The 27,921-nt window shown below is 46.2% G+C and overlaps 1 protein-coding gene across 1 annotated transcript in view; it reads right to left on the bottom strand.

Annotated features, from left to right (window-relative positions):
- VAMP2 (vesicle associated membrane protein 2) overlaps window positions 1-26,204 on the bottom strand; it is a 120,964-nt gene extending 94,760 nt beyond the window's left edge. The window contains exon 1 of the mRNA XM_078669683.1: window positions 26,067-26,204. Within this exon, the coding sequence (XP_078525809.1) occupies window positions 26,067-26,068 (2 nt within the window). The 5' untranslated portion in view covers window positions 26,069-26,204. The remainder of the gene's footprint in view (window positions 1-26,066) is intronic.
- Between the last annotated feature and the right edge of the window lie 1,717 nt (window positions 26,205-27,921).

Here is a 27,921-nt window from a genome sequence, read left to right as displayed (position 1 = left end):
CAATTCCTTAAAGCATGGTCGCAATTTGAAAAGGGCTTCCTGCATTGCATTTAGAGAATGGCAAACTGAGATTCTCTAAATGCATTAGCAAAATAGGTAATCGCAAAAATTGTGATTCCCCATTTTGAAATAGCCTTTTTGGATGATACATCCCAAAAGTCCTTTTCCAGTTCACAAAATTGGCCAATTATGCGAATTGGCCTGTTTGCGAATGGGAAAACGCTTGATACATCTGGCCCTTTGTCTTTTTTTTTTTAGTTAATTAGGATCCACAATTAGAAGACAGTGCCCAGCCTTGTGATCAGGCAGCGTGACAATATTGTGTTTTCTCCCTTGTCCCAATTTCCTTTGCCTGGGTCTACTTCTAAACAACATATCATTCCATATGTGGATGGCAATGGCTTCAGGGAAGTGTGGAGGCATACACTGCTCCCGTTGGATCTGGGCTATAAAGATAGATGGCACTTTCTGACACAAACTTACAGTTGCACAAAATCCTTTGAGGGCCTGTGAATCAGCCTCTCAAAGTGATAGACAAACATGAACATAACTGAATTGACATCCTATCCCCGAAAGCAGATATTTAGGTCTGGCTTGATACCATGGCTATCCGCAAGGGCTAATGTAATGAATTCCTCAAAATACACTTCGCATGGGGAACGTTGCCCAACGCCAGCCAAGATGGCAGCATAAGACGTACAATCACACCCATACTAAATGAATCTGCAAATAATTAGATTCATATGAAGGCAACCTGGCACTGGAGCCTCCACCCGGTGAGGACAATGAATGGTATGGAAAAATGGTGTATCCTGCAGTTCTGAGTGCAGAGGTGGGTATTCCAGCAGCGGAGTGCTCGGGCCCTGTAAAGTTTGCAGCCTGGTTGGAGCGCACTGGCACCTCCTTTGTCTGATTAGTGGCTGTACTGGACCCTGCTGATCCTGGGACATGCTGTGGGCAGAGTCAGCAACAGAGACCGCCAGCAGTTGCGACCACCATTGTGAAATTAGAAAGCCTGGCCCATCGGCATCTGGACTGGTTGGGAGGGCTTCAATTAAAACTGTGCCTCTGAAATGGGATATTTCAGGACAGGGCCCGGTCTGATGGAGCATAGTGTGGGGGCCCTGGCTTGATTGATCTCCTTTCCCACAGCTTGAGACCAGTATCCTTCACTATGCTGGACTGAATGTAAGACTTTGCATGTTAATCAACTCTAGTGACTGGGGTATCTCTCTGGCTTTATGATAAATCATATCCAAACTTCTTTCAAATATCAGTTGCCTGGCAGTAAACATGTATAACTGCTCCCGTTTATAAACAACGGTTCAACTCCAGCTTTTATTTACAACTGAGCCACTTAGTATATGAGGGTGGAGCTCGAAGATCTATGTGTCACAAGAGCTGAAATTCCTTCCTGCCTGGGGCAAGGGGATGTTGAAAGTTTCCCCTTAATATACGAGGGTGGAGCTCGAAGATCTATGTATCAAAGGAGCAGTAATTCCTTCCTGCTTGGGGCAAGGGGATGTTGAAAGTGTCCACTAACTAGGAGAAACATGGGGAAGTCAGACGCCAAACAGCTTAAACTCACCTTTGAAAGGAAGAGCCCTAAAAACTCAAGAAACTGAGGCTCAGGGGTATCAGACTAAAACAACCTTAGCTGTGGGTGACATAAAACGGATCCATTTAAAATTAAGAATGCGGTTGGTCAAACAAACAATATACAAAGTGGCCCTATGACTCCATCAAATGAAAAAGTGTCTAGACAGGCAAGCCACTAGAATTGATGTTGGCAGATTGCAACATCTTCCAAATACAAGATGCGCGAAGTCCTCATATGGCACACTTGACCAACTTGAAAAGTTGCTGACTGCAACATACACAAAGAAAGAATAGTTGGAAGAGCATTGATGGCGAAATAGTATAAGAATTCTGGAAGATGCTGAATCCATCAATTTTGCAAAACCAGAACGGTTTCTGAATTGCTGTTGTCAGACGTCTTCGGCAGGGAAAAATTCCCACACTGCCTCAGTGGAGAGAGCCCACAAGTCTTTAGCCCCAAAGACCCCTGCTGGGTAGCTCCCTGTTCCCGATCATAGACAGGCTTCTCAACTATAAAAATAGAACATGGTCTTAGAAATGGAAAGAGAGAAACCTAATACTGAGTATCCGGGATCTAAGAGCTCCTTTTTTCTGATTTTCGCAACAATCGTGCAGGAGGCCAGAAGATTCTTTGACAGCTAAAAAAAAAAAAAAAAAACTGTGATGAATACTGTATGAGGCTGAATTAGTACATGTTGATCACCTATGTAAGTGTAGCACTCTGCACTAATCCAGACAACACTTATGGTGATTTTACTGGTCTTAGGCAACCGTAAATAGCTCTTTAAGTGGTAGCTGTGGGGAGCAGCCTTCAGGCTTAGTCCAGAAGGAGTGTAATGCAGCTTGTTTTACCAGAACACAATCTTATTGGTATAGATTAAGTGATAAAGAACCACAGTGTATTTATAAAAATATGTATTTGTTAGAAGACACTTACTAACGCATATAAATATCTCCTACCAGGAGATAAACACAATCCATACAAAGCTTTGCAAAGAAAATAGGTAAATACCACAAATACACACTGGTCACCAGGGGGAGACTAAGCCATATAATAAAATAGTGTTTTGCGAACCACGACTCAAGTCAAGACTATACACAGAAGATGTACAAGTACTGGGGGCCCGAGGAACCACCCGAGGTAAGTAGCCAGGAACCCGGCAGCAGGAGTGTGCAGAGTGGGAACATGACTGCATGCTCAGTTCAAGTCAATGGGTAAGTCGTGGTTGCAATTATAAAGAAGAAGGACCTTTCCCAGTGGATCCTGAAGGAACCCCATGGAAGTCAGAAGGTTGGCGATCCACCCCACGTGTGGATACACTAGTAACCAGGATACCTACACCAGGTAAGCAGGGTGCATAGGTGTAAAGTGGCGTTGGAAACCGCCAAACTCAATTGAGGACTTCAGGAAGCTGCCGCTGCTGAAGAAGGTGAAAGTGTCCGATGGATCCTAAAGGTGGATTCAAGTTGAGAAGTGCCTGCCAGCAGAGGGGACAGTGTCTATGGCACTTAGGAGTGACCAGGAGATGAATACCCACCGATGTTGGGAGATGCAGGAGAGTTGAAGAGGACCTTGGGGCTGCAGCTGTGAGGACCAGGCGACACTGTAGAAGACCAGGACGCGTTCATGAGCTTTCCCACGTCGGATGTCGAGAGTTGAGGGCTTGTGTCCGTTGGGATCACCAACAAACTTTGGAAACTGCAAACAACGTAGCAAGCGAAAAAGGTGCAAAGTTAGGACCAACAAGGTCCAAGTGACTCAGAGCAGGCCCCAAGCAAACAGGGGAGCCCACTGGAATGAAGGAAGTCCCTTGAAAGGGCACGAAGATATCTGGTGACAAGAGTCGCCCAGCCTTAGTAATGGCCAGATGACACAGTGCACAAGGGCTCGGTTCCAGCAGTGCCGACGAGGGATACTGGCCTGAGTCTGTCTGAAGACGGTGCTGTCCTCGAGGGAGTTGTAGAACTGCCACCTATGTTACTCAGCCTGTTGGAGCCACCCACCTATCAGCTGTGTTGAGGTGCCTGCAGGGGAGTGACTCCTTCACAGCAAGGGAGATTCCATTGGTGTCTGATGTCCACAGATCCTGTGAGGAACCTGTATGAAGCAGGAACACTGTCAGTGCAGCGGACTTGCAGAACGATGAGACAGTTTGTAGCCTTGGTTCCCCCAAAGTGAAGTCCGAAGTGGTCAGTCAGACTGTCAGCAAGACGCGTCAGATTATCCAGGTGGTTGAAGATGACGTGGAGTTGAATCTGAATCGAATCCCATGACTAATCTAGGGACCTACCCACAGGTAAGCCCTTAAAACACCCTGAGGAAAGAGTTGAGATGATTCAGGGGTCCCTCCCAGAAAAGGGTCTGGACAGTGAGAAGGATACTCCGACGTCCTTTGTCCAGTTTCACTCCAGAGCCGGAGCCAACGGCTCCCTGAACTGGAGTATGCAAGGAGGACACCAAATGCCCTTCAAGCGCAGTCTCAGTGGTGCTGGCATGCACCCCCACCCTGCCCCAATACACCAAACCCTGTCTGGGAGATGGCCACACCTCCCTGTGACAGGATATCTATTGTTCTACCTGCCTCTGCTCGAGCTTGTTTCAGCAGCAGGAGGGCAGAATCAGGTCTCTGGTCGGCAGCAGCCCTAGCTTGCTGTCCGGTTCTGGAAGACTGGTACGGGAACACGGAGGGCCTCCTGGAGGAGATTTACAGTGCATAGATTCTTACCATATAACTGTCTACGGTGTGGGGGTATGATTCCCACATGTTTAGAGTTCACCATCGAGTCATGACGCAAGGCAACTCTATATATCTTAATGACTGAGAACCGAACACCCTCCCTTCAGGGTTTCAAGGCCTGCTTTAGGGGTGATTTGTAGGTTTTAAGTGCAGTGGCCTCAGATATAGGGAATCTGTTTTAAGTGGTGCTAGCACCAGCTTACACAGGCTGCAATGGCAGGCCCGTCCTTACAGCTAGAGTGGTCTCTCATGGGTGGCATAATACATGCTTCAGCCCATGGGGAATCCCTGATGGACCTATGCCCTGGGTACTTCAGTACCACATACTAGGGACTTATAATGGTACGCCAGTAGCCAATCTGTGATGTACCCAAGTTCTCACCATTACCAATTTAGGGGAGAAAGCAGAGAGACTGGGGTCCTGGTTAGCAGTATTCCAGTCAGACTAGTCAGAAACAGCATAACACCAGGCGAAATGTGGGGGTAAGTATAAAAGCAGATCCAACTTTCCTACACATACATTACATATTCTAAGCTGTTTTTAATCATACCCACTGTAACACCAGAGGGTTGCACATTCTTCTTTACCAACCCAGTCGATGCACTGAAGTTCTGCATGACATCCCCAGTGAATCACATGCAGCAGTGGTAGAAGCTTCCTTTGCATACACAAACACATATGCATAAACAAAGCACAGGCAATAGCAGCAAAGGCTCACTACACACAGCACTGGGAGCTTCCATCACACTACTATAATACTGTATAAGTAAAGGGAATTGTAGCAGCCAGCAACCGTAGGTGGGTTATGGTCTGTGCAGCAAGCTAAACATCTTAGAGGGCGACAGAAAGGTTTGGGTCCTGTCTCTGACTGACTTGGACCACTCCAATATACTAAACAGAACAAATAGCCAGACAGGTTTACTTTTTTAACCTTTAATCACACCCAGCCCAACAGTTCTGGGTGGTCAACTATTTTATTTTAGTCTTTTTGTCTTTTTTTGTAGAAAAGCTTTTTCCATTGAATTACTGGTACTATTTAATAGCCCTAGCAGCACCCTTCTTTTTCAGTGAACTGCTCCGCTTGTTCGTATGACGCCGTATGCGAACAAGCAGAGCAGTTCACTGAACAAACGAGCTAAATTGGATTGAACCGCAACCATGTCCAAAAGAGTTCCGGACCGATGCACGGCCGGCGCTTCTCCATTCTACACGCCACCTCGCCCAAGTCTAAGAAATTCTGTACTTGCGAGGCAAGTTTCCAACTGTGGTCTAGAGTTCTACATACAGTATTGGCTTCCTCCAGTCCGTATCCTGAGGAGAACCCATAACTACACTGTGGTTCGAAACACGTTGACCCCGAGCCTGGGAAAAAGAAGAAGGGTGCAGCTAGGGCTATTAAATAGTACCACATTTTCCATCCCTAGGAGTGCAACCCCAGAAGCATTTATCTAGTCTCCGGCTCAGTAAGACAGGCAGGCAGTACCTATGAACTGTGTTGGCCGCTTGTCTTCTTGTATAGAATATGAAGGACTGGTGCCTAGTTAAAAATTATTTTTAAGCATTGTATTAATGTGTTTTTGGTGTTTCTTAAATTCACAGTATTGATTTTGTACATATTGAACACTTGTATATATTGCACATTTTTCTGAATGTATTCTTTATTGTTTGATAATTGTTCTTTTGAAGACATATAAAAATTCAATGGAAAAAGCTTTTCTACAAAAAAAGACAACAAGACTAAAATAAAATAGTTGACCACCCAGAACTGTTGGGCTGGTGTGATTAAAGGTTAAAAAAGTAAACCTGTCTGGCTATTTGTTCTGTTTAGTCAATATCTTAGAGGGCAGTCCATGGTGCTTCCACAGCACCTCAACGTGTGTGGACCTTTGAGAAGGCTTGTGTGGCCACGGACACTTGCCAATTCTGATGCACCTGGAGTTTTTACTTTAGCAAGGTCTGTGCCTGCTTTGCTTTTGATCTGCACACAGCTAGTCAGGGTTGGTGCTATATTAAAGTCATTGTAGGCAAGTGTCCAGCGTGCCACCACAAATAGCAGAAAGATGGTGTCATTTTGCCACCAGCGGTAGCAAAAAAAGCTCTGGTTGGTAGAGGAAAGTGGATGACCGAACAATTAAATCCTTCTTTCTCTCTCTAGGCTGACCCAGCATTGGCAAAGTTAAATGGTCTGGCTTTAAAGCGCTAATGTATAAAAAAAATAATTTTTGCAAACCTGCGTTTGAGTAGGTTAGTATTGTAAAGCCAGACATCCTGGCTTTGCCAATGCTGGTAAATCAGCTTCAAACCCACACCTTATGCACAGACGTCGCAGTAGAACATGGTTAAAATAAAAACTGTTAAAGAGATGTAGAGCCGCAAGGTTGCTGGACAAACCAGGTGTTTAGCATGGACAATCGAATGATGGCAGAACCCAGAATTTGCTTTATTGTCAGTAGCAGGACTCCCATAGTGATTTACAGGCTGTAGTCGTGTCCTGAATTCCAGCATGTGAAAGTCTGAGGTCGTTTCTTCAGGGTGAGAAGAGCTTAGGTGTAAAACACAACAGAGTGGAAATAGCCATGGCCCATCTTCCACAGACCCACATTTAGTAGACTCCATTACTCCCTCTTCCACCACTCAAAATCCAACCCTTGCGTACCCGTAAACCGTTTACATTTATTTACCGTGCAGTTATGAGAGAAAAGAAAGGATTCCGTGGGAGGCGACACCAGGAGTATTTGGAGGGTAAATGCCGCCTGGCCAGATTACAGACCTCAAGGGCAGGCGTCGCACTCGACGGCAGAGAAACTGCAGGGGTTTGCACAAGACGACACGCAAAGAGCTTGTCAGAGTACATCACCAAACAGCAAGAAAAAACAGCAACTCTAAGCATATGTGTATATAAATAAATATGTAAAGCATTTTCTAATTATTTCAGAACGTTTTCTTTCTTTTTAGGTCTTTCCTCTGCCTAGTTCAGGTCTTTATTATTTCGGCGGTTTTCTTGTTCATGCAAGTCATCTGTGCTATTATTTACATGCCTTTTCCTCTTTGGTTCGATCCCCGGCTCCGGCGGCAGGTCAGCCCAGCACCATGTGACTCTGGGCAATAGCTCGCTTAATCTTCCCGACGGCCCCCCAGCGCCTAGAGACCCTTACGGGTGATTGTGCGCTTTACAAATGTGGACTTTAGTTTACTTTTTCAGCTCAGCTTTCTTCTCCCGTCTCGTCTTCTTCATTCCTTTCCGCTACATCCATACATCCCACGGTCTATTTTTATCCGCTCCTCCTCTCCAACGTTATTAGCCCTCCTCCCCCTATTCACCCGCCTATCAAGGTTACACATCAGACCCAAAGCTTTATATTGAGTGGTAGCAAGGAGACGGAAAGGAGTTGGCCTTCGTGATCAATGAAGCGTTTCTACATAAAAGATACCACACAGATCCCAGATTGCTTTCTCTCTCACCCCCCAGCCCAACAAACAAGAGATCCCTTACCTCTTCCAATAACAGATGTGTACCTATTTCTGCCCTTCTACAAAATATCCCTGACCCCCGTCAAGTGCAGTGTAGACTTCTGTCTCACTGTCCACCGCAAACAGATCTCGGACACCAGTTACACAAGACCAGTTCTCTGCCTCCATTTCACATCACACAACAGATCCTGAACCCCTCAACAGAAATGTTTCCCTCCTCAAATTCCCCTTCTCCAAAACAAATTCTTGCACCCCCACCTCCAATACTACACATGGATCAATCAGCCAATAAATCGGAGTTTGGTAAAGCGCAGCTACTCACCCGTGAGGGTCTCAAGACGCTGTGGGACGGGGGGTGCTCGTCGGACTGGGAGGAGGATCGTTTGAAGAGCCAGGTCTTGAGGTCCTTCCTGAATTGGGTAAGTGACGGGGATTGCATGAGGTGAAGGGGCAGGGTGTTCTAGGTCTTGGCGGCGAGGTAGGAGAACAACCTTCCTCCGGTTCTAGTCTTGTGGATCTTGGGGACGGAGGTATGGGCGAGTTGGGAGGATCGGAGTTGTCTGGCGGGTACGTGGAATGTGAGGGGGTGGTTCGGGTATGCTGGTCCTTCATCATGTTGAGCTTTGTAGGCATGAGTGAGGAGCTTGAAAGTGATTCTGTTGATTGGGAGCCAGAGGAGTTGTCGGAGGTGTCGCTTGATGTGGCCGCAGAGGGGGATGTCGAGGCCCAGTCTGGCTGTGGTGTTTTGGACATTCTGTAGTTTCTTGAGCGGTTTCTGGACGACGCCGGCGTAGATTGCGTTGCGGTAGTCGAGTCTGCTGGCGGCGAGTGCATGAATGACCGTCTTTCTGAATTCTGTGGTGATCCCTCTGAATGTCTTTCGAAGCAGGCAAAGCGTGTGCTTTGATTTGGCAGTTCATAGTGAGCAATGAGTCGAGTATGATGCGGAGGTTGCGTGGGTGGTCCGTCGAGGAGGAGGGGGGGAGGGGGGAGGAGAGACAGAGAGATCCCAGAGTGGCTGGTCACCAGGTTTCGTCCCAGGCTGAAGTGATGTACTTCACTCTTGATGGAGTTGAGCTTGAGGCAGCTGCGTTTCATTCAGGTAGCAACAGACACCATTCCACTGTGGAAGTTTATACTGGCGGTTGTGGGTTAGTTGGTGAGGGAAGAGGATCAGCTGGGTGTCATTGACATAGGAGACGATGTTAAGTCTGTGGCTTCAGACAATGGCTGCGAGGGGTGTCATGTTGACGAGGGCGAGGCTCAGGGAGAAACCCTGGAGAACTTTACAGCTGATCTCCGTGGGTTCTGAGCGGAATAGTGGTAGCCTAACTCGCTGGGTCGGGCCAGTGAGGAAGGAATGGATCCAGCCCAAAGCCTTATGGTGGAGTCTTGTGATAGGGTTGAAGGAAGTGGCCCTTAGGGGCAACCGGGTTACTTACAACCACCTGCTATGCTTTCCCAAGTAATGAAGAGTCGGTCAGACAGTAGAGAATACAGACATACATTTATTAGCAATACTCTGCAGAGGAGTCCAATCTGACCTGCTCCCTAAGATGTCTGCCGAGGGACTGACACCCCCCCCCCCCCAACAGTCTACAACACGTAATGAATCTTCCCAATAGCCTCCAACCACGCCCACAGTGGAAAGTTACCAGCCTGGACCGAACATGAACAAAAAGGTATGAGCTACCACCTGCCATATGGGTACATGCTATACATGAACAAAGAGGGATGAGCTACCACCTGCCAGATGGGTACATGCTATCGGCAACTCAAGGTAACCGTGCTGAGCCTCAGCATCTCCTAACATGGGAGCAGAACTACACACTCTGATAGGTATGCGAGGGCACAATGGCCTATTCATTAGTAAGTCGAGAAACAGCCTTGAACAGAAGTGAAAATAATAACGAAATACAGTGTTCTGCTGAGGCAAGCAATACGAGTAATGAGGCCTAGTTGAGGCGCAGGCTAAACAGCCTAATAGGCATCACGAAATACAAAATGGAGTCACACTTGCTAACTGAAGCCTGCACATTACGGGAATAACTCAGTGGGTTGTATAAAAGTGAATACAAATGGCGTCTATTTAGCCATACACTTCTAACCTAATCTTGCATGAAACAAGTGCATTGCAGGAATGGGAATTTCAAACCTAACAGGGTGCAGTTGGAGACGGTGTTGAGACGGCCAAGTAAGATGAGGGCTGCTTTGTCTCGCCCCAGTCAAAGAGGAAGCGGATGTCGGTGGTGGCTAGGAGTGCAGTGTTTATGCTGTGGTTGCTTCAGAAGCCAGATTGGGAGGTGCCCAGAACGTGGTTCACTTTGATGAACTCTGACAGTTAGCTGTTGATGGCCTTCTCTATGTACTCGGTTGGGAAGGGGAGGAGGGAGATAGGTCTTAAGTTCTTGAGGTCTGAGGACAGCTTCTTCAGCAAGGGGTTGATCACGGCATGTTTCCAGTCCTCTGGGTAGGTGGCGGTGTCGATGGAGCAATTGATGGCACGGAAAAGCTGGGGGCCAATTTGCGGCGACTGCCCTGTAGAAGATGTGGTATGGGCAGGGATCCAACGGGGCTACTGAGTGGATGCTCTTCATGGTCTTAAGCATGTCCTCCATTGTGAGCAGGGTCCAGCAGAGCACGGTCTGTTGGAGAGCGGCTTGGTTGTGGGAGGTGGTGGAGGGTGGGGTGGCGGAATCTAGGCCGTCGAGGCTGTCTAAGATCTTCCTGATCATGGGGTGGAAGAAGGTGCAGAGTTTGTTGCAGAGGTCATGTGGGGTGAGGGGGGGGGTTGAACGTCTGGTCTGTTGTGCCTGGCGAACTGCATGACGATGGCGAAGAGTTCTTTGCTTTTGTGTGCATTGGCGTTGATTCTGTCTAGGAGGGCTGTTTTCTTAGTGATTTTCAGGAGAATGTGATGTGCGGTGATGGCAGATAGAAGGTTACGCGAGTTTCTGGGGTTCTGTTGCTCCTCCATCTCTTCTTGACACACCTGTAGGTGCATCTGGAGGGGAAGAGTGAACCAGCTGGCCTTCTCGGAGTTTTGTTACCTGGTCTTTTCTTGAGGTGTGCCATGGTGTCTGCGCAGTTGGAGATCCATCAGAGGAGGTTGCGTGCTGCGGTGTTGGTGTCCATAGGCATTGGCGAGTGGTTTTGCTGAGGGAGTTGACGAGAAGTTCCTCGATGGCCTTGATCCAGCTGCGACGGGGGGAGCGATGAGGGTGGTGGTGTACGGTGGGCATGGCAAGGCGAGATGCTCGCACTGATGGTCTGTCCAGTAGAGTTCAGTGGTGTGGCTGATGTTCCCACTGGCAGAGAAGGCTGGGTCGAGCGTGTGTCTGGCTGTGTGGGTCGGTGTGGTGACTAGCAACTTGAGTCCGATGTTGGCGAGTTTCTCCAGGAGGGAGGCGGTGTCTGGTCACTGGGGTTGGCGAGGTCGAAGTTGAGGTCTCAGAGTTGGATGTAGTCAGTGGATGGGAGAGCCTGGGGCGCCATGAGGTGTACGATGATGTTGGTGAGGGGTCTGTAGACGAGGATGCCACGAAGGGTGGTGTTGGGTATGGGCCGATCTGCAGTAGAGGGTTCCATGGTTGTCGCTGGAGTGCGTGGTCAGTCGGAGTGTGCTTTTGTGGACAATGGCGATGCCTCCTCCTGGGCGGTCCTTGCAGGTGATTTTGTAACCGTTGGGGATGTTAATGTCCGGAGCAGGGGTTGGTCCAGGTTTCTGAGAAGAAAGCGATGTCAGGAGAGGTGGCGTCAAGGAGGTCCCATATTTCTGTGGAGGGACTGTACGTTGAGGAGGATGCAGTTGAGCCGGACGGATGCACTTTTAGTCAGCAGGGTGGTGAGAGGAGCTAGTGTGTTGGTGTGGCTGAAGGTGCGGTTGCAGTTCCATCAGGCGAAGAGTCATCTTCGGTGATGCTAGATGGCAGGCGGCGTGGTGTCCAGGGTTGAGGGCGAGGAGGGTGCTGGCGTCGTAGCGATGGAGTGTCCGAGAAGCAGGGTCCGTGGCGCTGGGCGGGCTTGCCTATGGAACGCCTTTAGCTGCCATTAAGTAGTGCTGCAGAGGGGGGGGGGATGAGCATCGCAGGGGTGCAGAGGGAGAGGACAGGAAAAAAGGAAGAAAATAAGATCAAAGGCAGAGAAGCAAAAGAGAAAAACAGAAAGAGACCGAAACAGCATAAAGAGGGACAGGAGGGCAGTCAAGCAGCAGAGCAGTGACGCTCTACCACTGGACCACCAGGGATGAGGTGCAGGCAGGAATCTGCGGGTAGAGGAGGGTCTCGAACTCCTGACCTTCGGGTCAGTAGCACCAGCAGTGGGAAATGGGGCAGCAGCAGCTATCAGACGGTGCTGCACTGTGGAAGGAGCGAGTCAACTAAGGGACAGTGGTCTACACTTTCACCACGCAGCAGCCGGCATTAAGTAGTGATGCGGGGTTGGGATGGGGCTAGAAAGCCTCCACTATGAATGAAACCTGTGCCCTAGTTACAATAGTTCTTCTGTTACAATACAAAGGGATACATTGGTCCAGTCACTGACCACCCATTAAAAGACAGAGCCCTCTTCTTTTCAGATATACCTTCACGGCACAGCTTTCTGCACAACCTGATGTGACCATTTACAAAGAGTGAATATTGGCTCCGTCTACAGAAATCTCCCTTTCTCCTCATACTATTAGCTATTATTCAACCTCCTATGGGGTGCTTGCATGGTTATACACAAGGAACAATTTCACATTTCAAAAATACACTGAATCATAAAATGTCAATTTTTCCTATCTCATAGATGCATTGTATATATAAACCAATCAATTGTTTGTATTTTCCACTGCAGTAGTTCGCTTTGAGATATATTATTCAAGACTATAAATGGAAGGCAAGCATTCTGGATTTGCTAATGCTTGTTTGTCAAGGTGCACAATCCTGTAATGATCTCAGAATTTTACAGTAGAACGTGTGGCCATTTCCATCAACAGATTCATCTGGCAGACTACTGTACTTTCTAATCCTGGGCAGTAAAGGAATTCAAGGTTAGCGTTATACTTCAGTAAGTGGAGGATGAACTACTCTGGATGGTTGGAGAGATCAATCTGTCCCAAAGGCCTACAAACATCCTTTAATGGCAGTAGAATCAAAGAACCATGCATCATGCGGGGTTGCCACTGACCTCTTGATAGCGCTCCTTGTTGCATACAAAAAAGCATTAACAGTGGGGGACCAAGTTCATACATTTGAGAAATCCATATAGGACGAGTGTGGGATAGCCTGCAAATCTTTCACAAACCTTAATCCTGAGAAATTAATTGAAGAAGTGGAATACAGTGCTTCCGTGCCTGCAGTATGCCTACGCCAAAGAGTGCTCAGAAGGGATATGCATCACTTTATTTGAAATAATTTTTCGGCTTCGGGTTTCAGATACTTTGTGTCCAGTCATGTATATGAAAAGGTAGTAAATTCAACCTCTGGCAGAACAGTTACAGTGGTGTCTGTTATGTGCATTTGTAACGCAGTATCACCCACGGTGCTATCTTGGCACTGAGCATGTGTGTGTACATAGCCCTGCCTATCGCAAGTTGTTTAATTTAAAAGCCAGGTCTTCAGCTTCTTGCGGAACACAAAACGAGAGGATGAGAGTCTGTGTTGAATGGGAAGCCATTCCAAGCTTTAGGAGCGATGTAAGAGATAGCCGTCCTCCTAAGCTGGTTCTGTGTATGCGAGTCCTGCAGATTGGAGATGTCTGGGTGGCTAATGGAAGGAGATGGGACTGTTCAGGTCGGTGGGGCCAGAGTTGTTTAGTACCTCGTGTGTGTGAGGAATTTGAATTGAATGTGTTTGTGTTTCAGGAGCCATAGAGTTCCCTGAGGTGTTGTGTGATGAGAGTTGTGTGTGGGAGGTTGAGGATAAGCTTGGCTGCCGAGTTCTGGATGGTTTGCAGTCGGTAACTGGTCTTTACCAAATCACGTCAGGGAGGTGAAATGCTTAACATAGCCGAATTTAACCAAAGAAAATGAAAAGCCTTTCATTGCCAAACGTTTCTCTTAGTCAACTCGCCCATCCTCTCCTTCAAATTCATCTCCCTAACCATTAGTGCTCCCTTCAAAAAGCTAGACCAGATTCTGACCACATCAACAGTGGATCTTTCGCCATTGACTGCAACAATATCCTTTACACGTTCCTAACTCCCCGCATTGCATTATCCCCAAGAGAACAAACCAAAAATGTTAAAGACAGCAAAGAAAACATATCTTATTTAAGCTCCTATAATTATATTTCTACCCTTACCACAGAAATTCCATTGACCTAATTCTGGCCCAAGACGCAAGCTCACCATCACCTTACCCCTCCAATAGCTGATGGTCACCCTCCATTCATTTGTACATACATGTTTCCAAATATGGCCCTCTTTCAAGATTAGGCACAAATAAAAATCTGCGCTCTCTCAGGTTGCCATAACCAGCTCCATAACAGTCATAATAGTCTAATCCCACCGTTGCAAAATTGCACGCATCTCAAAAATTAGCCACCAAATTAATTGTCAAGACACAAATACAAAACCAGCTCTCGCCTATCTTACTATAACCAGGCTCACAATCAAAGCACTTGCCAATTCAATTTTCTCTGATTTTCAAGAACCACTCCACTTTCAATTTTTAAAATCCTGCTGCTCATTTACTCAAAATAAAGAAATCATGGCCACAAACATGGGTCAGTTCTCTCATTTGCAACTTTCACACAAAAACATGCTCTCACATTCATAAGTGACGAAAGAGCTAAAATAATACCAAAGCAAGAGTAGCTCTGGCTAAAGACAGCTGCACAGGTGCTAGTCCCACAAGGTAATGAAGGTCTGCACTCGCCCTCGAATAGTCAAACTACTCCAATACCATAAATACATTATAACAGAGAAAAACCACACACAAAAGGGAGTGCCTCAAGAGTCAAATAATTGTATTGTAGAGTTTGTTCTCTTTGTTTCTTCTCTCCTCCTTTCATGAAGTGCATGTAGTTCAATATCAATGTACTCTTCTTAAATATCAAAATTACAGGGGATCAGTGGAATGTAGTCTCAAAACAATTCTCTTTATTATTCTACAACACACCAAAGAAACAGCACGGCCAACACATTTCGTCCTCTGACAGTCACTCCATCATTCCTTGTGACTACCAACATCTACACAATGGCTACTATCAAAGCAATCACATACTTTCGTGCACACCTTCAACTCGTTCCTCTCATTTTTTTTTCTACTTTCCCCACTAGGAAACAGTCTTCTACATCCTCAAACCCATGTAGGTGTGGCAAAATAAGAAATCATCTTATCTCTAGTTTTTGAACTAGTTCTACCATCTGTTCACCCATTCTCATTCTCAGCATTTTTCCTTCGTTCAAAAAACAGCTGTTGTAGTGTTTTAAAGAAACCTGCTGATGCTCACAGTACAAGCTATTATTCTTTCCGAGACCCTCAAACTGGTATTTAACGACCTTGCACACAACTTTCATGCAAGCTGCTCGAGATCTACATGCATCTCTTACAAATGAGACAACTTAATTTGATATATTTAAACTTTACTTTTAAAAACAAGGAGTAAAATCTTCCACCTTAAAATCTCATCAGGAGCACTACACCAGATTCATGCTGCTCAAACTTCTGATCCATGGTCCCTTACTAGTAGGGTAGGAGATCGTGCCCCTCTACAACAGTACTCCAAGAACACACTAACGCCAGAAAGCAATCAACAAAGTGCTACACAAAAGAATAATGCCCTTTTAGACACCAAATGCACGTCATCCTAGACTAATGAATGATACCTCAAAGGTAAAGGGTGACGGAGTGGCTAGATATGGACATGGTGTCTGGAGTAGGCATGGATAGGCACCAAACCTTCCCGACACCATATCAAGGGCTCTTATCCCCAGAGTCACTGTCCACTAGGAAAAGAAGCAGGTCTATTTGAGAGCAAATACAAGCCAGCTGCACAACAGACTAAAGACCCTACAGAAAAGATCCACGTCCCGATAGAGTACAGACCCATACCCTGATGGAGAGAAGGTAAGTGCCCTAAAAGATTACCGTCCCATGCACAGAAAAGGAGACTATCCATACCCAACAGAACAAATGTTCTCATACTGCAGATTCATGGTCCATACTATCTGATCAAGGCCCCACATGAAACCGGTTCAAAATCGACAGGTGCTGCATCATTGTCAGGCACAGATGAGAGTGAACACCTACCAGATGCAAGAGTCTTGGCTCCCTAGATATAGAGCCATAGCTGCAGACACCAGAGATCCGTCTCAGACAATGAAGCCATGTATGCTCCATCTATACTACAAACCTAGTTTTTTATCAGACAGATGAATGAATGAAATAAGTTTTGTATTGCACAAACTTTGCCCAGAGGCATCAAGGCGCATGGGATGGAAAGGCTGAAAGCAGTGCAAAGAACAAGGGGGAGTCTATAGGTATGCTTTGGTGTAGAGCCAGGTCTTTAAGGCTTTGCGGAAGTGATCAAGAGACGCAAGACCCTTGAGTTTGTCAGGAAGAAGGTTCCAAAGCTTCAGGGCAAGGGCGAAGAAGGCCTTCCCTCCCCATCTGGCCTTCTTTGTCCGTGGAATGGACAGGAGGTTCTTGTTGGCAGAGAGCAAGGCCCTGCCAGGGGTATAAAAAGAAACAAGAGGCCTAATGTCTTCTGCACCGGATTCGTGGATGGCACAGTGGGTGAGACAGAGAACCTTAAAGTCTATCCTGGACAGCATCGGGAGCCAATGGAGATGTTTTCTTATGGCAGAGCCAGAGGACCGTCTAGGGGCGTTGACGACGAACCTGGCTGCAGCGTTCTGCACAACTTGCAGACGTTGAACCAACCTCTTGTTTATGCCTAGATAAAGTGCATTGCAATAATCTAGGCGTGAGGATATAAGGGCCACTGCAGGTTGTTTTCTGGAGTCCAGGGAAAGATAGTTTGACAGTTTACGTAGGATCCTTAGGCCCCCGCAGCAGGTGGAGACGGTTCTGTTTACTTGTTTGTCGAGGGAAAGTGTCGTGTCAAGTATTACTCCTAGGTTGCGAGCTGCTAGGGTGGGCGTGGGGCATGCTCCAAGGGCAGATGGCCACCAGTCAGCCGACCAGATCTCATGTTTACCTCCGAAGACAAGAACCTCTGTCTTCTCCCCATTTAGTTTGAGGAAATTTTTGGTCATCCACCCTGCTACAGCTTCCATGCAGTTCCTAAAGTTAGATGCCTCGGTCTCCACAGGTTGATCGAGGGAGACCATGATCTGGGTGTCATCGGCATACGATAGTACTTCCAATCCAAATTATCTTACAAGCCTGGCAAGTGGGGCCACATATATGTTGAAGAGGGTGGGGCTCAAAGATGAGCCCTGCGGGACCCCACATTGCACAGGCTTGGCAGGAGAGAGGAAGTCACCCAGTTTGACCATCTGCATGCGTTGGTTTAGGAACGAGGCCAAGAGGCTCAGGGCGGGCCCATCCACTCCCATCTCTCTAAGGCGAGTGATCAGAATGGAAGGGGACAGGGTGTCAAATGCGGCTGTAAGGTCGAGCAGGATCCGAAGAGTAGTCTGACCACTGTCGACATTAGCGCGGATGTTGTTGACCACCACTGTGAGAGCTGACTCCGTGCTGTGCGATTTCGGCAAGCCATGCTGAGAAGAGTCTAGCAGGCAGAAGTTGTCCAGGAAAGCGCTAAGATGGGAGTTACGGTGGGCCTCGAGCATCTTGGCAGGAGCTGGAAGCAGGGATATCGGACGGAGGTTTTTTTAGATCCACGCTCCTGTAAGGAACAGTTCCATCCCTCCCAGCAGTTAAAGGTTCATGATCCTTCACATCCAGTACATGCCCCTTAGACATCAGATATCAGACCAAACACCAGGACACACCAGAACCATGCCCACACAAAGGCAACAAAGTCCTCAGAAGACAAGAAGCCCATACCCATCCCCAAGACAATGGATCCATGCTCCTGTCCCACACCCCAGATCCCAACTATGTAGATGCTGGACATCCTCACCACCCCCAAAAGAAAAGGGGCCACAGCCACTAGAACATGTGCCAGCCCCCAAGACCGCACAATCCAGAATTCTAAAACAAAACTGATTTTGGCTCCAACTACAGGCCCAGATCACAGCCTGCATAGAACAGAGCCATGAACACCACGGATGACACCTCCACGTCAGCACTGGTCAACATTTGCTGGGCTCCCGGACCATACACCGGATGAACACCCTCGGGCCCAATCTGACAACTGAGAGACTTCACCCTTTTTCTATACACCTCCACCCTGATAACCAATTCAGTCCCAGCTTCCGTCTGACCCACCAAGACATACCTTGGATCAACTTATTGAGGCATACCACAAACAACCAATTTAGGAATACCCCCACAGTCAGTCGAGGTCAATACCATAAAATAAATTAAAAGACCCTAAAAAACCACATCTATTTCCAACTCAGAAAATACATTTGTGCCAGTTATGAATAGCACATTTCCATCCACTCTAGGCAAATATTTTAAGTGAACAAAATTCACTCTGAACAACATTCCCACGCCATCCATAGACAAAACGTCCACAGCTCTAATTATAGTGAGAACAACCATGAACAAAATATTTTTGCCAATCATGTGCAACACAATCGTACTCGCCTAGGACTAGAGGTCAACATTTACAGCAGAAAAAACCTTGATTCACAAATCTAGATACCTTCAACCCTACCCAGATATTACAATATGTACCGTGAGTCCCTAAATAACAAATCAAGACCTCCTTGGACACTACGCTAACTGCATAACTGCAACAGGTCAACCTCACCTAGATGCCTCTTCCATGCCTTTGACCCGTGTCCACCGCAAACTTTCAAGACATTTTATCTGACAACCTCTGCTGCCACTCCATTAAGAAGAATCATCAACGATGCCTAAACTACGGGAATATTACCAGGAGAACTCAAAAGGTCATACATAGGCCCTTTACTGAAGAAAACAAACTTGGACCCGCTGAACCCCGACAACTACAGACCCATTACAAATGGACCTTTCCTGGGCAAATGGATAGAAAGAGCAGTGTTCGCTCAGATGTCACATTTCATTGAAGAGAATGCCATACTTTCAGACTACCAAACAGAATTTCGTCCAGGAAGAGGCACAGAATCTGCCCTCCTTGCCATCTGGGATGACCTGAACACAGCTGATCGCAACAGGGTTGCTGCGCTACTCCTCGTGGACCTCTCTGCTACCTTTGACACGGTTGACCATGACACTCTGCTACAAAGACTCTAGGAAGCTGGCATAGAAGGGACTACTCTAAACTGGATCGCGTCCTACCTTCAAAACAGAACCAATGTCATCCATATTCCAGCTTTCTCGTACAAACCATACTCCACAAAAGCAGAGGCCCCTCAAGGCTCTATTATCTTGCCCATGCTTTTCAACATCTATATGAAATCATTACCAGTACTGATCAATCATTTTCACCACATATGCAATAATTATGCAGATGATACAAAAATACTCCTTCAACTGGAATGCCACAAAGACATTGGAAACTCGCCAATTTTCAGTTCGCTCAGAGCCGTGGATCAATGGATGAATTGGAGCCATCTCAAATCGAATGCTTCCTAAACGGAAATACTCACATGTGGCGATTGGAAACATTATGACCCACTTGTAGCGCCAGGACACCCTAGGGTAACAGTGCGCTCTACAAGTATAAATAACATAATATAACACTTGTCGCCTGGCTTGATTAATGGGACCACCACCTGAAGTATCGAAGGCAGTAAGAAACCTCGGAATAACCATGGACTCCAAGCTATCGATAAATGCCCGAGTGGACAAACTACCAAGATCAAGCTTTTTTACTATAAAAATTTTGCGACTAATCTTCCCCCATTTGGGATTTCCACACAAGGTCTGAGCTAAAATCTCCCTTGTTCTGTCCAAACTCAATTACGCCAATACCCCCTACCACGGATCACCTTTAACTACCATGAAATTACTACAAAGGTCTGAAAGAAAGTAAGCACCATCGATCAGCTTTTTTGTTTTTCACTACTGGCCTGGAAAACAGTCACTATATGGAGGGGTAATCTTTACACAGCATTTATCGACCTGAAGTCTGTCTTTGACCTTATCCCAAGTCACAAGTTCTGGCAAGTCCTGCAGGAGACGGGTTTTCCACCACCACTCGCGTTGGTTATCTGCCTTCATGAGGATAACTTTGCATGGATTCACTGGGGAGAGCAAGGGCAGCTGACAGAGTCGATAGAGGGGTTAGACAAGGATGCGTGTTGGCGCCGACCTGGTTTTCACTCATCAATGGGGTGGTCCACCCCTTAGCAGAAGTCCCAGCTAATGCCCCCTCGCTGGGCAAGGTCAAAGTAACAACTCTGCTATTTGCGAATGACACATTATTGGTTTCAAAGACCCCCAGTGGTCTCCAACTGCTGCTAGATAGCTTTGATTATTTCTGTGGGTCGAGAGGCCTGGTGGTCAACACATCGAAAACAAAACTTTTAATGTTGAACCCCTACAAATCCTTTAAAAGTAAATTGACTCCTGGGGGGGCCGAACTCGAGAGAGTAGTCACTTTTGACTATCTGGGTGTGACCCTCTCAGAGGAAACGGCCTGGAAGCACCATATAGCAAAGCAGACTCTTCAGCAGAAGCAGACCACTGGGGCCCTGCTGAAGCAGCACATACGCTCCCAGTCAAGACCAATAGCAGCGCCACTACAGATTTATGACCACAAAGTAGTGGGCTCGGTTTTGTATGGGGCTGAACTTTGGGGGTTCGAGAACTTAAAGGGTCTCTTAACTACGGAGAACAAATTCTTGAGATCCCTCTGTTCTCTTCCCCAAAGTACCCCACTTCTTCCTCTTCGGTTTGATATGGGTAGCCAATCCATTGTGAATAAGGCACGACTTGGCCCTTTGCTCTTTTGGTTGCGCCTGAAACAAACCCCCGAGTTTTCACATTATTCAGCTGCGGCCCATTAAGTTTGCAAACTCAACCCTTTAACAAAATCGGGTGGTGTACCAAAGTTAGATCCATACTTGCAGAGATAGGTTTAATGAGTTCTTGGAACGCCAATGAACCTTGCTCTTTCCCTAGTAAAACGCTCCTCAAATCTCAATATTGGAACTGGGTGGCTCAGACTAACGCAACACAGTCATACTGTGGTCGCCTCACAACTGAATTCATGGATATCAAAACTCAGAGGACACTAGCAATATTTGGAGGCCATTACAATCCCACAGGATAGAAAGCTTTATATCCAATTTAGATTTGGATCACTTCCTGTGAACTCTTTTACAGTGGAGTGGAGACGACCCCTATCAGGGCAGCTACATTGCCCTGGTTGCTACAAGTCTACTGAGACAATTGTGCACATTTTTGGTTTGTTCATCCAATGTACATCTCCCCGAGACGCAAATCGTTGGCACACGTTCGTAGGCTGCTGGGAACACAATGTCACCAGGAAGCGCAGCATATTTTAAAATCGGATTCAAGAACACTTGTTGCCTGTGCAGTAGCTAGGTTTCTCGGAAAAATGTGGATAATCAGAAGGCACACACTTATGAAGTGATGTTTGCCTTACAGTTCTTCTTTTCCATCTTCTTAAACATGCTATTCAAAAAACTGTTTGTGGTCCGATCATTTTATTGTGATTTTATAGTGGGACCTTCAAATGCACTTTAACAGGGTCTTCCCCTTGGGTAACCATACTTTTTATTTTATCATTTTATTTAACCATCTTAACTATTTTTATCATGATTTATTTCTTCGATTAATAATCTATTGTAATGCATTCAATGAACATTGTCATGTAATCAAACCTGAAGTTCTGTACTGTAAGCATTTGCACTTTTATGGTTTAAACACTTAAGGTGTTATTGCAATGTATTAATTTCTATCACTTTGCACTGTAAGCATTTGCACTTTTATGGTCGGAACGACCTAAATAAAGTTGGACTTGACTACAACGGATTAAGAACTCGGCTACCAGACTACTCTTGCATATCAAACCGCGAGACCACATATCACCTGCCTTGAAAGCCCTGCATTGGTTACCGGTTGCCAGAAGATCCACGTTCAAGCTGCTTTGTATCACCCACAAAGCGATACATGGAATGGGACCACTATTCATCGGGAATAAAATCACCAAACACATTCATCATTGGAACCTCTGCTCTAGTGTGGCACCTCGCCTCAAAATCCCAAGGTACAAGAAAAAAAACATGGGTGGCACATCCATCTCAGGTCAAGCAGCCAAACTATTGAACTCTTTGCCCCCCCAACAAAAGCTCCTCTGACAACCACCTTATCTTCAGCAAACTACTCAAGAATTGGCTCTTCCCCACATAAGCACCAAACGCAAACACAAATATACAGCATATCTCTCAGTATAAGCATGTATTTATACGATAGATATGTACCTATATAGGTGTATTGCTTTGTATAAACATGTAGAATAATTAAGCACAAAAACACTTAAAAACCAGAGTTTATCTGATTCTTGTTTAATCTACATATACTTACTTCCTTTAAGCATCTATATAGCTTCCATGTACTTGGATCTATATATTTATTACTTTTCTCCTAAAAAAAAGCATATTCAGTGCACTAACAATCTTTAATTTACATATACTTACCTCCTTTATGCATCTATATACTTTCCATGTACTTATGGATTTATAACGTTCTTCTTAATCAGCATATCCAATGCACTACCCTATTTCTCACCTTATTCCTCTCTCAATATATCTTCTACCTCAAATCTCCGGCTCATCTCACACTTTTCTATTACTCTTTCCAATGCACTACCGTATTTCTCACCTTATACCTCTATCAATATATCCTCTACATCCACTCTTGTTCATCCGAAACCCCATACCACTACTAAGATCCCCAAAATAACCCTTTGTAGACTTTCCCCTACTATACCCCTCCTTGCATCATCCGACATCTCTTATTATACCGATCCCCCAAAACAAGCCTTTCTAAACTCTTCCCCTCCACATCCCTTTTTACTCATTTCAAGCTTCCTCCAACTATTATGACCTCCAAAACAAAAAAAAGTCTAAATCATTCACTCTTCTATCCCTCCACTATCCTATTCAATCAAAACAACAGACCAACATGTCCAATGCTCATATTTCACTATGCTAATTTACCACTAATCCTTTCTGGGTTCCAGAGTAGCATGACACATGCCGAAAAAGCACTTCAACATGTTAACATGAGTAGCAAGCACTATATAAATGCAAATATTTTTCCCTCTATCTCTCCGCTATCCTTCTCAATCCAAATAACTGACTAATATCCACCACTCAAATTACCTTCGTATTTCACTATACTACTTCACCACTAATCCTTTATGGGTTCCGAAGTAGCGTGCAACTAGCCGAAAAAGTGCTTCGACCCCTCGTCAGGGGTAGTAAGACCTATATTACAATACAATATCCACATCCACTATGGGAAACAAATGCAGACCCCCTCCAAACATCACACAGAGACATACCCTAGAAAAGGCATCCAGGCCCATTCAGTATAAGATCTCTGTGCATATCATGGACATAACCTCCAGATAGCTTCTGACAGCACATTACAAAATAATCAGGGTAACCCTAACCGTCATACTCTTAAAAACCTATGTGTAAATACCACAGGCAACAGATATGGGAACTCCCAAGATAGCTCATTCCTGACATTCCACAGCAGCTCCTTCCAGGCAGTCAGTCCACAAAAATTGCTTCCAAGCATACCCCACTGAAAACATTGAATAACGCCCCTGATAAGCCATCAACTTCCACCACAGACAGTACATCAACCATGAATAGAAAATCCATGTTCAACATGGAATAGACACAGAAACCCACTCTGGACAACATATCTGTTGCTTTCCAGGACAAAACATCTACAGCCCTGTTGAGAAGACAACACCAACCATGAGCAAAACAATAGTGTCAGCTATTAAGCAACACAACCATCTTCATCTAATACAACATGTTGATGACATCACCAACATCTGCATCCCCATCTCTACATATCCAGCTCCTCTCCACTAACATCTAGATCTCTGACACCGCATTGTGGAGAAGTGTGGCTCAGGGGTTAGAGGCGGCAGACCCGGAAGCTGAGATCGATCCTGGACCAGGGTTCAATTCCCCGCCTCGGCAGGTCTTGGGCTAAAAAATCCACGGACTCGATAATTCTCGTTCCGGTGCCTACTCAACTCACGGGTTCACACTCTGCGACTCTGGGCAATAGCTTGCTTAATCTCCACTACGGCCCCTCGCGGTGGGATGCCTGGCTTTCACCTTGTGGATACCCTGCCGGGGTTATCACACAGGGGAATACCAGGACGGGTTCCCTAAGCAAGCGCCTTGAGACCTCTGGGTGATTAGTGCGCTATATAAATCGAAATACATTTACATTTTACATCAACCCCAACGACTAGCTTCTAAACATCATAACCAAGACTCCCACCCTAGATAACACATTCAGCTACCATTTCCACTCCAGCACCAGAAGTTCCACCATGGGCAACACAGCCAAACCCATCCCAGGCAGCACATCTATAATCACCCTGGCAAGGTATCGGAGCCCAGCCTGTGCAAAGCACCTAGAAAAGGCAGCCAGGCCCCGGCCTGGCCAAGGCAGCCAGCCAGGCCCCGGCCTGGCCAAGGCAGCCAGGCCCTGGCCTGGCCTGGCCAAGGCAGCCAGGCCCTGGCCTGGCCTGGCCAAGGCAGCCAGGCCCTGGACCTGGCCCGGCCAAGGCAGCCAGGCCCTGGACCTGGCCCTGGCCAAGGCAGCCAGGCCCTGGACCTGGCCCTGGCCAAGGCAGCCAGGCCCTGGACCTGGCCCTGGCCAAGGCAGCCAGGCCCTGGACCTGGCCCTGGCCAAGGCAGCCAGGCCCTGGACCTGGCCCTGGCCAAGGCAGCCAGGCCCTGGACCTGGCCCTGGCCAAGGCAGCCAGGCCCTGGACCTGGCCCTGGCCAAGGCAGCCAGGCCCTGGACCTGGCCCTGGCCAAGGCAGCCAGGCCCTGGACCTGGCCCTGGCCAAGGCAGCCAGGCCCTGGCCAAGGCAGCCAGGCCCTGGCCCTGGCCTGGCCAAGGCAGCCAGGCCCTGGCCTGGGTAAAATGGATAACACATTCACGTCCATATCCTGGTCATGATCATCGCCCCAGAAATGCATGGAAAAGGCTCCCTGACTCCATAAGTGCTAAGGCACCCAACAAATAGCAAAAAAACACGTTATAGAGGTAATGATAACATAACCATATCCAGCACATTGACACCCAATGAGGAAACGTATTACATCACATCCAAGGCTACCCCGTATAACAAATCCACTTCTACCCACGAAAACATACTAACATAAAAAAAACACCAGACACCATTAATTTATTAAGCCAAACCTGAGCAGCACATCAGCGCACAACCTAAAGTAGAGCTTCACACGAACAGTCAAAAAACACGTCTGCACATTGACAACTGATGTGTACTAGGAACAACAATTCAGAGACCCATGAAAACAAATATATGCCAGCTGCCTTACACAGCAGGCAGCGAGCCAAGCATTTTTCCCCTCGTTATTTCGCTCTTCCCTCCTAGGCCTGCAACCTCAGAATCAGCCCTACTTTCCTTGCTCATTCAATTAATACACTATTTTTATGATTCCATTCCATCTTGACTGCCCTTAATCTTTCATTTCTCTATTTTTTTAGTTCTCAACTCTTGAATTTTCCTTTTAACCAGTTTCTACCCATTTATTTTCTTCTTCTTCGAACCCAGTGCCTGCGTTTCTTACAAATTTCATTTATTCCGCCCTCGTATTCCCTTATTCTTCCCATTCCTTATTTGTACTTACCAAGCCCCTGCAATTAAATGAATAGCATTTCATAAATCCATCTTATTTGCCTGCTTTAACCCTCACGTCCCCGGCCCCAGTTTAAGCATATCCATTCTTGTTTGTTGCTCGTTCGCATTTCCTCACGAATTACCCTAATTGAATACCTCAGTTTATGGGTTTTCCCTCTTATTTTATGTCCTTCCCATGTTTTACATCTTCGGCCCCACAGCATAATTTTCCGTTTCTTCACCCCTCCCCCATGAAATTCCCATCCCCTCCATTTCCCAACCCTTGGCATCCAGTGTGCATTAACTGCCCTCCCCTTGCGCCCCCTTGTTTCCATATCCTCCCCGCCCCCCGAGGCCCCCTGCACTCACATGTTGACGCTGGAGTAGGTGCACGGGTCCCGTCTCTCCCTGAATATCTCCCTGGCTCTTGGATGTGTTGTTTCTTTTGGCACAAAAATGGCCGACTGACGTCACGGACATCCGGGCCCTGCTGTAGATGGAAAGGAGGGCGGGCCCAAGCCTGAGCCCTGACTCACCCCGGCACCCGCGGGGAAGGGGAGGAGACTGGGAAGAGACTAGGCAATGGGGAGGGGTAGACGCAGCCAAGGAAACCGCCGGGTGGATGGTGGCCCGTAAACGGAAAGGGATAGAAGATATAAAACGTGTTAGAGAAAGACTGCAGAGAGAGAGAAACGACTCATTGGGGGGAGAAGGTGGATAAAAAGAGCGACTCCGTGCTGGTGAAAGGGTAGAAACACCCCATATCAACCTTTGGTTTTAGTCACTGGCATATTGCATTCTGGGAAGTGTCGTTTTTTTTGTTTTTAAATTAAAACATTGCCACTATCGCCTTCAAAATGGGGACGTGCGAATTACTGATGACTGAAAAACCAGGGAGGGCTGAAGGTGTCACGAAACAGTTATTTGACCACTGTGAATTTTATACGGTGAGGAGAGCGATTTTTTGCGAGACAGGAAACTGGCTGCTTTAGACTAGACAGAGAGCAAATAAATAATACATAAAAAAATAATACATATACAAAGGTGGCATTGTTTTTCAGTCCTGTTTTTCCTTTCGTTTTAATGAAACCAGTTGGACTAACATAGACCAACATACCTGAAAACAGTCATTTGAAAAAGTAAATTCTGACCTTGACCATGGTGCCAGGGAGCCATCTGGTCACCTTGCACTGAAGGTGGGTGAAACGTTACAAGAATTAATTTTTTTTAATCATAATTCTTTATTAACATTTTTCAAAAATACATAAACATTGAATAACTCACAAATCAGTCCAAGAACAGAAAAAAACATTTTGTTTGTGAGTAATATATGCAATAAAATAAAAGAGGGAGAATGGAAAACAAGCATTGAAAATGCAATAGGTCTGGCAATAGAAGAGTTTGACATTTTTCGTTTTTCAAATGGATGAGTGGCGTTGCGTGGATGAGTGGCGTTGCGTGGATGAGTGGCGTTGCGTGGATGAGTGGCGTTGCGTGGATGAGTGGCGTGTGTGAGTGGCGTTGCGTGTGTGAGTGGCGTTGCGTGTGTGAGTGGCGTTGCGTGTGTGAGTGGCGTTGCGTGGATGAGTGGGGTTGGAATGCAATAGGTCTCGCATTAGAAAAGTTGTAGTTATTGGTCTTGTAAATGACATATTTTATTTATTTTTTCGTTGTTAAAATTGCTAAATTGATGGCTTTGTCATTTACAATGCCAATAGTTATAACTTTCGCGAATGTGACACCTATAGCATTTGGAATGCAACATGTTTTGTATTTACGTGACTTAGATGGCAGGCCCCACAAGCACTATCGACGGTCTCAGAGCTTATTGACCTAATTTGGTATGGTAAGATCAGGCGCGTCAGCACTGGCGTTGCCAATAGGTCTCGCAGTAGGAAAGTTGGAGCTATTGGTTTTGTAAATGACATTTTATATTTATGTTTTGTGATTTACAATGCCAATACTTTTAACTTTAGCATATGTGACACTTTTAGTATTTGTAATGTCACATGTTTTGTATTGCCTTTACTTAAATTTATTGATATTACAATTAACATTGGCTTTTAATATTTTTAATTAATTAATAATTAAATAAAAGTGATTGTATTTTTTAATGGCAATAGCTTAAACTTTTGTAAATAACTGTTGTGAAGATTATGTTCATTGACTAAAATACAAGAACAGAAGTGAAATATTAACATTTTTTTGTGACATTTGCATTAAA

This window comes from Lissotriton helveticus, chromosome 12 (genome assembly GCF_964261635.1).
Source record: "Lissotriton helveticus chromosome 12, aLisHel1.1, whole genome shotgun sequence".
Lineage (NCBI taxonomy): Eukaryota > Metazoa > Chordata > Amphibia > Caudata > Salamandridae > Lissotriton > Lissotriton helveticus.
This window is presented reverse-complemented; position numbering and strand designations above follow the sequence as displayed.